Source organism: Adiantum capillus-veneris, chromosome 21 (genome assembly GCF_014529385.1).
Source record: "Adiantum capillus-veneris isolate H3 chromosome 21, ASM1452938v2, whole genome shotgun sequence".
Classification (NCBI taxonomy): Eukaryota; Viridiplantae; Streptophyta; class Polypodiopsida; order Polypodiales; family Pteridaceae; genus Adiantum; species Adiantum capillus-veneris.
The window spans coordinates 108,475,006-108,486,520 of NC_140951.1; the positions used below are offsets into that span (position 1 = coordinate 108,475,006).

The 11,515-nt window shown below is 41.9% G+C and overlaps 1 protein-coding gene across 1 annotated transcript; it reads right to left on the minus strand.

Moving 5' to 3' along the window:
- Positions 1–232: 232 nt before the first annotated feature.
- LOC147431508 (uncharacterized) lies at positions 233–2,911 on the minus strand. Its single transcript, XM_086494083.1, has 5 exons — positions 2,378–2,911; positions 2,057–2,273; positions 1,353–1,616; positions 1,055–1,237; positions 233–737 (listed from the first exon to the last, which is right to left on the minus strand). Exons 3-5 carry the CDS (start codon positions 1,611–1,613, stop codon positions 360–362), a joined length of 822 nt encoding a protein of 273 aa, XP_086350209.1. The 5' UTR covers positions 1,614–1,616; positions 2,057–2,273; positions 2,378–2,911; the 3' UTR covers positions 233–359.
- Between the last annotated feature and the right edge of the window lie 8,604 nt (positions 2,912–11,515).

An 11,515-nucleotide genomic window follows, 5' to 3' on the forward strand; every position in this document is an offset into this window, starting at 1 on the left:
TGCTAATATAATATAATATACACCACTCACATTTGTGAGTTTGGAAAAAAAAAGAAAAAGATTGGAAGAATGTTTGCAAATGCGACTTTAATGAAACAGTAAGAGCCTAATTAAAAAAAATTGCAATTGGAAGAATGTTTCCAAATGTGATCCAAGTGTTCTTAGAACTATTATAGATCATTACACATAGTTCTTTGCAATTTGACTTAATTTTGAAATATCGTAATTCAAATTAAAACAAAAAACCTTGATTGTTTTCTCTTATTTTGAAGTCCAAAGCATACATTCTCGAGAGGTGACCAACAAGAGGAGTACAGAATTGGAACATTATTCAAGTCTCTGCCCCAAATGGGATCTATTTAAAATAGTGAAGAAACTGCACCGATAGATCCTGAGACAGCACTATTGACACCAGAAACAGTCGCACTAGCTATCTTCTCAACAACATTGATAAGAGCCTCTACCACGTCGGGGACTCCATCGATGGGAACAATTTCAAAGCCAATAATGTAATAGTTCTTCGTTGCAGTGCTACCGGCCTTGGTTTTGATTGTATATCTCTTGCCTTCCTGAGGTTCAAAGCCTGCATACTCATCATAATGCATTTTTAAGTTTGCACTAAACCTATCATAATCTGTACTCCATGCTCCACCCTCTGAATAGCTGGCATAGTACATTCGCACCCATGGGAACGCCACAATTGATTGCTCTCTTTTGTTAAGGTGGAATTGATGAACCTATGGGACAACACAAAGAAAAGTCATATGTAATGCAATAAAGTAAACGGTAATTAATATGTAGGCACAATATTTCTAATTCCCTTTGTCAATTTGTCACTTGATGAAATATTTTTTATATATGTATATAAATATATGTGTCTGTACGCACATAGACATATGTGTGTGTGTGTGTGTGTGTGTGTATACATATATGTATGTATGCATGTATATATATACATACAAACGCATACCCACACACATAAATAAAAGAAGATTCCTCTTTGACCAAGTGGGGAGCACATTCATATCCTTACAGTTAATAGACTCATGCTCACCTTCGGATTATTGGAACTGCTTATGGTAACTTCGACATCACTTGAATCATAGTCATCATAGTCGATCAAGTAGTAGACCCTCAACTTAATATGCATGGTTTTCTCCACCACAAAGGCCGCTACTTGTAGATCTTTATCCACTTCTGTATACACATGTAATGCTGCACAATTGTTCATGAAGACCTTGGCAAAAACAAAAAAGGGTTAGAGGCGAGCTGGAGACAATGCATAGTCAAGGAAAGGAATGTAGTAAACCATTTCAAGGCAATAATGTTGATTGATGGAATTAAGGACACACCTGTGGCATGCCATAGTAATTTTTTTTCCCTGCAAACTTCGGGCGAAATTGCAATTGATAATAAGCTTTGTTGTCCACAAAATCACTCTCCGCATAATCAGGATGGCTTTTGGCAACAAGACAAGCTTTTCCATCATGCCATTTCGTGCTAAAGCTCATGAGACCTCCCACAAGCTTTCCCAAATCCATGAGCACATTGGCCAAACTTGGATATACAAATTCGCCCGATTCTTTCACGAGCTTGCTAACTGCCTCAAACATTGTCTGTTACATTAAATTGTGTTTAGAAAGTAGAACAATATTTTTTTCTATATTCATTTTTTAATTTGCCTCGATGGTTAATGTCACTCCCCCCCACCCCCACAAAACAAATTCATGATAGAGAGTGTATGTATTGCATTCACCAAAATAATGTACAAAGGTAACTCAAGCTCGTGGCGAGCCTTGAGAGACATCAGATTACAATAGACAGCAATCGGGCTTCCCAAAGAGACAACTAACTACCCCTCAACAGGTCATTTCTATCCCGTCAGAAGGGTATTGATGGCCCAATACCATTCATCAGAAGGGCTAAACATGTCTGAAATAAAATATGTGAGATGCTAAAATACATAAACGTGGATAGTTAATGCTTGTTTGATAATCAATTTTTATATTATTTTTGAGCAAACAATGTGAATTCGCCAAAAAAAGAAAGATAGTACCTTATTATAAGCAGATTCAAGGTGTTCATTGATATCATTCTGGAAGTCAATAATCTCAGCTTTGCTATATCCACAAGTTGCACTTGCGAGCTCATCTCCCGAAGCAAGCCCACATACAAGGCAAGAGCTGAACCATATGAGAGCACAGTGTGCTTCATGTATGAAGGTTGAGCATGTGCACCAACGTCGATTTGCAATTTTCAAAGCGTACCACCACCTATGCTCCATGAAAAGCTCATAATCAGAAAACATTACACGTATGCGTCTCATTCAATAATGCTACTGCCATGCATTATTGAAAAAGAAAGAGAGAGAAGTAACCTTTTGGACGACTTCTTAGTAGGACTCGACGGAGAGACGGTAGTCCTGGCCGAGCTGGGCGATGCTGGCGTTATAGGCGCGAGCCTGGTCGGCCACGCTCTCCGCCAGCGCCTGACTGATCAGTTTGCCCACCGACTCGAAGAGCGAGTCCATGGCTGCCTTCTTCTGCGCCGCCGTCCGATCGGCCAGGGCCAGGTCCCAGACGTGGCCAAAGAAAAGCTGCAGGAAGGGCCCGGCCGCTGGCACCAGCCCCAGTCCCAGTGATATCCCATCTTGAAATCCCTTCAGCACCGCGTCCTCCACCAGCTGCGATGTCACCACCGACATGGTGCCTGCTGAGCTTAGCGTCTCTCTCTCCCTCTCTCTCTCTCTCTCTCTCTCTCTCTCTCAGATTCGACCGTGCAACTCTCTCTCTCTCTCTCTCTCTCTCTCTCTCTCTCTCTCTCTCTAGTTTAGCATCTGGTGCAAGAAGCGAGGTGGCGCTAGCTCTCTCTCTCTCTCTCTCTCTCTCTCTCTCTCTCTCTCTCTCTCTCTCTCTCTTTGCAGCTCTGCCTCGGATCTCTCGGTCCAGCGCCTCCTTTATAGCCACCCAGCCTTCATCCCAGCCCTCCATCGTCATCCGGCACCCTCCCAGCTTGATCCGCCGTAGCAACTGTTCTCTCGCTCAGCTTTTTTTTTTTTTTCTTTTTGTGGATGAGCTGGTGGAGCTCAGAGAGCATCCCAAGCGGATAAGGCAGGCCAATCCATCTGATAATTTTCCTTGATTTTTTTCGTCGCAGAATCCTTGGCCAGCGATACTGTTGTGTTGTCTAGCGTTTTCGTCTTGTCGTACGATAAGGCCTGCAGTGACTTTTGTCGCCATCTCTGAAGTAACCCCGAGTATGACATCGCACCTAATACCCTTCACTCAGCTATATTTAAGCTAGAGAAAAATTAAAAACAGAAATATTAGGGCAGCTTTCAACTTAGTTGAAGATTACGGATTTTTTCTCCCCCTCTCTTTTACAAGGAAATTTACTGCTCCCAAAAGTGTTCCCGTTAAAACCTGTAAATTTATATTTACAATATACCACTTGAACTTTGGTTTTTACCTATCAACTACTACAACGTGCAAGTGCTTTCATAATTTTGTTTTAATTTTTCAAAAAAAAATTGCAAACGTTTAAACGAGGCATGCAAATTTTCAAATAGCCCTATTCTTTGATAATAGATATCCTTTAACAAAATTCTTTGGGAATATTGTTGGAAAAGGTGTTGAAGCCTTCAACTAGTGTGCCATGATCAATACTCTCCAGCGAATGGATCTGTGTTGTTATTAGTGGACGCACCGCCACACAATGGAGCAAGGGATTGTGGCTAGTGGGAACCCCCTCCTAAGAAGATAAGCTATCGAGAGCCAGATGGATCTTAATCGTCGTGGAGGCATATTTGCAAGTTAACCGATTCTCTAGCAGCAAACATCAGAGTTTAGTGCCTCCCATCGTCAGCTTCCATCTTCTATAGGAAAAGACCATCGACAAGCTTTGCTTGGCAATATCGTATCTGAACACCACATTGTCAGCAACTACAGAGCATTTGATTCTATCTCCCTGGTGTTTGTCCACCTTAGTCTCCCATTCAGCTGCAAGGAGTCCGTTGATTGCACTTCCCCCTTTGCAAGTCCACATTTTTTGGGGTCCTGCGAACACTTTGAAGTCGAAATATAAACACAAACACATAAAGAGACATAAACCATGTTACTGTGGCTTTGTGTGAACCATAGGTGCACTTCATTGCTGCTTGCAAATCCGCCTCGATTCTCCTTTTGGTTGTTGCGATCAAGGCACTGTCTGGCTTGGGCCATTCCAAACTCTCCAAGGTTAACGAGTGAACCAAAGAAAGATTACCATACCCATTTCGCCTAGATGTGACATAAGTATGATTATAAAAAAAATGTCACGTGAGGTAAACCCAGAGGATGGGCAACCAGCATAGAGCAACTTGCCAAGCTTAGCGTGGATGGCCTCAAAAGTTCCTACGAAGGACTCTATTGGGTCCCACTCTACAAAATCGTATGGAAAAACATCTGCAAACATGAACAAGCAATGAAAATCTTACAATCATCAAAAGCAACACACAAGGAAAATATACTGAATAGACGATCAAAAAACCTGAAAGAGGAGTAAAATTACAATTTGCAAGAAACCTCGATGGAGCCACTGTTGTCTCTAGCTTCAGTTGTGAAGCAACATACACATGCCGCATCTTGGCAAGCCTCTTGCCGTCTCATGTTTGCTTGAACTCCATGATTTTTCCCTTCCAATGGTGTGCTCAAGAAGCCATGTATCTCCTTGAGACCTTGTGTGCACCTCTTGAGCTAGGCTACATTGTCACCGGACACATCATTCGTTTGAACTCCATTGTCACCCAATATCCCTTGTCGTCTTGTATATTGCTGCATGAAATGGAGTCAATGACACTCCTAGGTCGTCGAGTACCTGATGATGCCATGGGCAATAGTCGCACAACATGAAAACAAACACTTATGAGTAGACATTGCACATCCATGTTCTCAGCTATATAAAGAGCAAGATTCTTGATGGTACACAAAGGTCAAGGATGCCCATTTCCTGCTATGTCATAAAATCTAATATCTAACCAACCCAAATGATTTTCTTATATTAAACTGATCATTTAATGTGGGAGAATAAACGGGAACAAGGATTAGAAATGAGGATCACAATATCATACCACATTACTGAGGAATCAACAATTGGCTGAATAACCATCGAGGTGTACTTCTAGAGATCCACAAGCACCCAACCCGAGCCATGACCTCTATTGGTGATTGGTAGACCGAAAAGTAAACTCATTGAGATACGGCACATAGAGTTCAAAGTACTTCATAAGCAACAACTTGATGAATACGCATGCCGTTCCAAATCAGCCTTTGCTAAACGCTAGGGCCCATAACACCTAGTGTGCATGCATTTAGCAGAAAACAGATCCGAACCTGTATATCCATGGTGATCCTTGCCAATACTTATGGCAACTGTGATATGTCCAGCACACATTAGAAAGGAATGTAAATAGTTCTAAAAAGAAACTAATTACTTTCAATTGCAATCTTTTGCAAACCTTGCTAAAACATCTGAACCATTATAGAAAGTGAAACATTGATCACTTCTAGGTATAAACAATGAAACTTTTTCATTAACAATTTAGAGCCTTGATATATGTATAAACAACCATCTGTAATGTTTTTTAGCAGTACTCGTACCTGACAAGTCATTCTAAGTATCCGACAATTTTTGGCCACTGAAATTGCTCTTGATACGTCGTGCTAAAAATGGTCTAGAAAACAGATGTGACGAGCACCTAGGGACTTTGTCGTGACACATATTTGAAATAGTGGGTGCCAGTGTCAGTCCCATAGACTCATAACCTCCACATGTGGAATATGTCTCATGTAAGGATATGTAAAAAAAGAACATCCTTCAAGTACAAGATGTACTTGTTTGTGGAGGTAACTATAAACACTCATGACAAGAGTGAGAGGGACCCTCATTCATTGCTCCACACTGGCTAAACAAAACTCCTTGAGTCCCTAGACCATGTCGTATCCCATGTGACAACATGTGCCAAATCGAATCCTACAAGTGGATTCATAGTAGCATAATGTACATTGGACACATGCAACGGCCCAAAATACTTGCTTTGATATGCCCTTGGCATGGCCCTGAAATATTCAAGTGTATTTAAACGACTTGAAAAAACCAAGCAATGCATACTTAAAACTGGAATAACACCAAATCCATAGAGGCGTACCTTAGATTGAACTAAATGTTCACTTACCCATATTCAAATACAGAGGAACACGTCGTCCACGTGTGAAAAAACAAGCAACATTGCACTGAAAACCCTCGGTGTTGAGGTTGCAATCCAAACCCTTTGATTAGAATCGCATGGTATAGTGCGGACTTCTTTCCTTGAAAGTATAATGAGAATAGATCAACTATGATCCTCCATGAGTATGGGGTGATTCAGTAAGCACTCGCGGGGTCTTACCCAAACAATGTATCCATAGACACTCGTAGTGTTAGAGAGAGAGCAGGAGATCCATACAAGTGTGATGCCTAGTGCTTATGGACAGCCATGCTGTCACAATGGTTTGCGTCATCTATACTCCGTGGTAGATATCAGCTACTGTGAGTTTAAGATTATCAAAAACTCAACTTGAGCATCGTACTAAAAACATGTAGTGCAAAAATAACACCCAAAACATCCGTTATGGCAAGACTCTTGCTTGTCCATGAATGCCGATGGGAAATCCATTGGATAGATCTGTTCAAGCTAGAGAACAATCACCCAAAGAATGCCAACAGTTGGGTCTTACCCAAGATCTGACAATGGCTCTTAGCCAACCTGTGTGTGGCTCATAGCCCTTATGGCAATTAGTGTTCAATAGATGAACCGATGAAGACTAATGTGAATGGCATCTTGGACAAGTTCTAGCTGAGCATTAGAGCACCTTGGCTCAAACTGACTCACAAGCAAAACATGTATCAAAATATTCTTGAAAAGTTTTCAATATTCTTCATGAGAAATAAGAAAGAGAGAAAAGGATAGCATGCTGGGCTGAGGAACTTTCCTTAAACGACTATGACGTATATAGTTGATCGCCATGTTCTTGTGCATCTTATGCGTAACGTACAACTTATCCTATAAGCATGCAACAGTTTTCTGCTATGACTCTTTCATCGAGAAAGGTAATAGAAAAAACACAAACAAGTCAACGACTGACCCACCTACCGTGTATGTGGTTGTGACGACACCCGTGTGACGTAATGATAGCACTTTGCCTTTGAATTAAGTGCGAGTTTGAGGTTCTTTTTAGTGTTTTTGTGTTTTGACAACACCCCAAAAATCATGTGAAACAATCCAGAACGTATAGTGTCCTTGACAAAGTGTCTGGTGTTATAGCGGAAGCGTAATCCATAGGGTAGCATGCCGTGCAAAAACTCATGCATACAAAATTGTAAGCCCTTGGCTACAGTGACGGGCTCTAACATACAAGCCAAAATCATAAGTGCCTTTCATAGTCGGTACTGGTAGGAATGCTTGTGAGGTAATATCCCAATGTTTGCCAGTGCCCCAAACTTGTGTGCCAATTACCTTGACGTCCAGTAGGCAGTATCTTAGCACGAGTTAGAAGCCTTGCTTCACGTTTAGCTGTCAAAACTCTTTGCTTTGCATAACTGACAATCCTTTTCAATGAAAATGCATAAGCATGAAAAATCAAGCAAATCTTAACATACTCTAACCCGGCTTCCGTCACGTGTATCATATACCCTCTCATATGGCATTCATGCCCGTCTGGTATGTAGTGAAATAGCATTCAAGCATAGTGTCAAATTCCTTCCAAGTTGGTATGCTCATAGCATATGCCAAACGTGGAAAGTCTCAATACAAAAATTGTCACTTTTAGCTAAATGACCATGTCGAAATTGCTTAAAGAAAGCATTATGTATTATATCTTGACTAAATATGCTATACTAAGCCAGGTATTGTATCATATACAACTAACCAAAAAGGGTTATCTGAAGGAAATATAACCTCTAAAGAGCATGGAAAAAATTGATTGACTACTTAGCCGCCAAATCCATCAAAAGACCTAAGAATGCAGTACCTAGGGACAATGTTTCCGTTGATGTTGTCCCATACAATTGAAACATAACTTTTGCACTTTGGCTTTGTGAAAATCGACTGTGGAAAGTCTCCTCTTTGCCACCTTGGCGGAGACTGGTTCAACAATTTCCATAGGTGTTGACACGGTAGCCTGTGGAATGCACGATACCTTGGCGGAGATTGGTTCAACAATTGCCATAGGTGTAGACACGGTAGCCTGAGGAATGCACGATAAGACCAGCTCTGTAAGGTTATCCACCTGTGTAGCAAGCAATTGGATGTGAAGTGCCAATTTGCAAAACCATTCTTCAAATATTTGAAATTCATGTCGTGTAATGTACTCTTTGTCCTCGATGAGATTGCTAGTATCCTCCAAAATTTCAGGCACACTTTGAGGAGGAGGAGTAGATGCGGTTGAAGGAAGTTCCAAATCAAAAAGGTGATTCTCGAAAATTTCTGTATCCAAAAAATTGAACGAGGAATCCATGACGACTGTATGTGTTACGAGAAAATAAGGAGAAATCTTGTAGCCATATGATATATTGGCGTGCCCAATAACTTGCCGTGCAAATTAGGTTCGTAACTGTAATGAAAAAATATAAAAGTTCCTTCAAAGTCAAGTCGTGCTTGAACTGGGAAAATTTTGAACCCGAATCCCTTGGATCCGTGGTTGTCCTGCTAGCCGGTGATTACAATCGGGTTGATTCCGAAAAGCCTCTCGTAGAACCCTTGCAATGTAGCAAGGTTTGAAGACTTTGAAAAGACAATTCTAATATGGCTTACCGATGGTGTTTTCAAGGAGTAGCAAACAGAGTGCTTGCATCACCTTGCCAAACCCCCCGAATGAACTCCATCGAGTATACTGATCTGAAGACCTGTGGGCACTTTTTGCTTGCTTGGGGCACGCAGCACCTTGCCAATGCTTGCCGAATAAGCTTCGTCGATTATGTGGTCCTTAGACCTGTGGGCACTTGCCCTTAGATGATATTAAGTCCTAAGGCCCTTGACCTTAGGCGTTTAGATGTGAACCCAAAGCTTCACAGAAGCCATGGCAGTCACGCCAGTAGCGCGCAAGGCAAGACAGGGTGAGGCCGAGTGTTGTGATGCAAACAGGGCTCCACTCCAGAGTCGAGAAACACCCACAGTGCTGTTGCGCTCCTGTTAAGCCCGCCTAGGAGAAATTTCCTGCACCTCGACCCAGCGACTTCTCCTTCCTAAGCCCCCGTGCACACGGGAATTTCTAGTGCTTTGTCTTCAACCCCGACTAAGCGGCCATGCCCGCCTCCCTCTCTCGGCAGAACTCGCCCTTGCTTTGCATGAACTTGCTAAAAGTGGAGGTCCACGACCCACTGTGCCTAGAATAGACCTTGCTCTGATACCTGTGTAAGGGCTAGGGAGCTGAACATGCTAATCTCCACCCAGCCATGCCCTATATAGGCCCTTGTTCTGTTAAATATAGGGACCCCCTTAACTGCATGTCCATCCTGGCCCTTGGCCGTGAATGGTCCTACCGTTGTCCTGACAAGGGTGGCCCTTGCCCTGACATTACTCCCCCCTTGGAGAAGTATTTTCGTCCTCAAAAACAAAAGTGGGCTGCTTCTTTTCAAGAACACTAATGTTTTCTCAAGTAGCACCTCCTTCAGGTCAGGTCAATTGTTCCTTTGTACAAGAACTTGTTGACTTACATGACGACGCATACGCAAATCATGATAGTCTTTAAGAATTCACGCAGATTTATGCCGTTGGGTAGGAGGTTCAATAAAATCAACCAGAATCTGTTGGTCAATGACATTGTTGTCCCCATGTAGGTGTTTACGTAAACGGATTACATGAAATATCGGATAAATACAAGAGTGCATAGAATTCATGAAGTTGTGAGCCAGATTCCTAGGTCACGTGAGTGTCTTGAAAAGCTCATAGTTACTAAGGTATAGAATAGGGAGTTTCCTCATGTCAGACTTCTGAACATTTTGGAACGCACAGAACTACCTACTCACCCTTAATGAGGTTACATGCCAACATGCTTTGTCAACACACCTACTAAGTCCTTGACGTATGAAACTATTGAATCGGTATCCAACCCCACCGCAACAGTTGTTCAAAGTTGAAAACCTAAGCAAATTCTAGAATAGGGAGAGAATCACCCATTCAGAATGCTTTGTGCTAACGTATTCTCTTAGCAGATCCTTTGGCACTAGAAAAATACTTGTAAGCTAGCCATCCAACACGAGATGAATAGTAGCAGTAAGAGTGAGGTACTTTCCCCCAACCACTTACAGACAGTCTTCCATGACTAAAGATAAACTATGACTCAACTAGTGAGTATCTAGCCATATACTCGATATGGAGTGGAGGCAACCAACTAGGTTGAAAGCGGGTTGGAGTGGAGTAAGCTCATAGAGTATAGACCATCCAACCACAAACATCCATCCTGAGCCATTACCTTGCACGGTAGGGTGTAAATTGTAAATTTTCTTGAAAAGGTGCACTTGAAGTGCAAAAAATTGCAAAAACAAAAAAGTCCATGAATTGGCATGCCGCTCCAACCAAAGTTGTGTTAAACACTAGGGCCCATAACACCTAGTGTGCATGCATTTAACACAAACAAATCCGAACCGTAATTCCATGACAAGACTTTCCACGACACGTATGTGAAAGCCTTGCAACAAGATCTGGATCATAACAGAATGTGAAAACTCAAGTCACACCTAGGTACCAACCATGAGACACTCTTAGTAACTTAGCATACTTGGCTATATGTAGAAACGACTTTCCGTAAAGGTGGTTGCACAACACTTGTAATCGTAACAAATATGTACTTAGTACCCAAATTTTTTTGGCCACGGAAGCTGTTCTTGATATGGTGTGCTCCAAATGGTCTAATAAATGGATGCGACTAGCACGTAGGGACTTCGTCACGACACATCATTAGGAACTAGGCATCAGTGCCAGTCCCAGAGACTCATATTCGCCACATGTGGAATATGTCTCAAGTAAAGATGGCAGAGAAAGTGACATCCATCAAGCACAAATGGTACGTGTGTGTGGAGGGAACTATGAACACTCCGCGACGTGAGTGAGAAGGACACTCATTATCATTACTCCACACTGGCTAAATCAAACTCGTTGAGTTCCTAGCTAGATCATGTTGTGTCCCATGTAACAACATGGGCCAAACAGAACCGTACCATGTAGGTATGTAATTGTTTCAACAAGATTCAAACCCATTGCGGTATCTTGATGAACAGGGAAGGGAGAAAATAACAATATTTTGTCAAAATGCTATGCTCGTCCATGACCTTGTCACTTGGCTAAAGAGAAAGCTGGATGAAATCTTTCTATCTCAAACATCCCGGTTACATAATGCAAACAAACTTAATTGGAAAGAAAAATAAATTCAAAAAACATGTACTTACGAGGAGGTGGAAATTACCTGATACTTACCCGAAGGTCAAGTACAACCCTCAACCT

Coding starts and splice junctions, on each gene's coding strand:
- LOC147431508 (XM_086494083.1), bottom strand. CDS start 1,613: ATGTTTGAGGCAGTTAGCAAGCTCGTGAAAGAATCGGGCGAATTTGTA. Junction 1,238..1,352: donor ATTACTATGGCATGCCACAG/GTGTGTCCTTAA, acceptor GTTTTTGCCAAG/GTCTTCATGAACAATTGTGC. Junction 738..1,054: donor GCAGTTCCAATAATCCGAAG/GTGAGCATGAGT, acceptor GTTGTCCCATAG/GTTCATCAATTCCACCTTAA.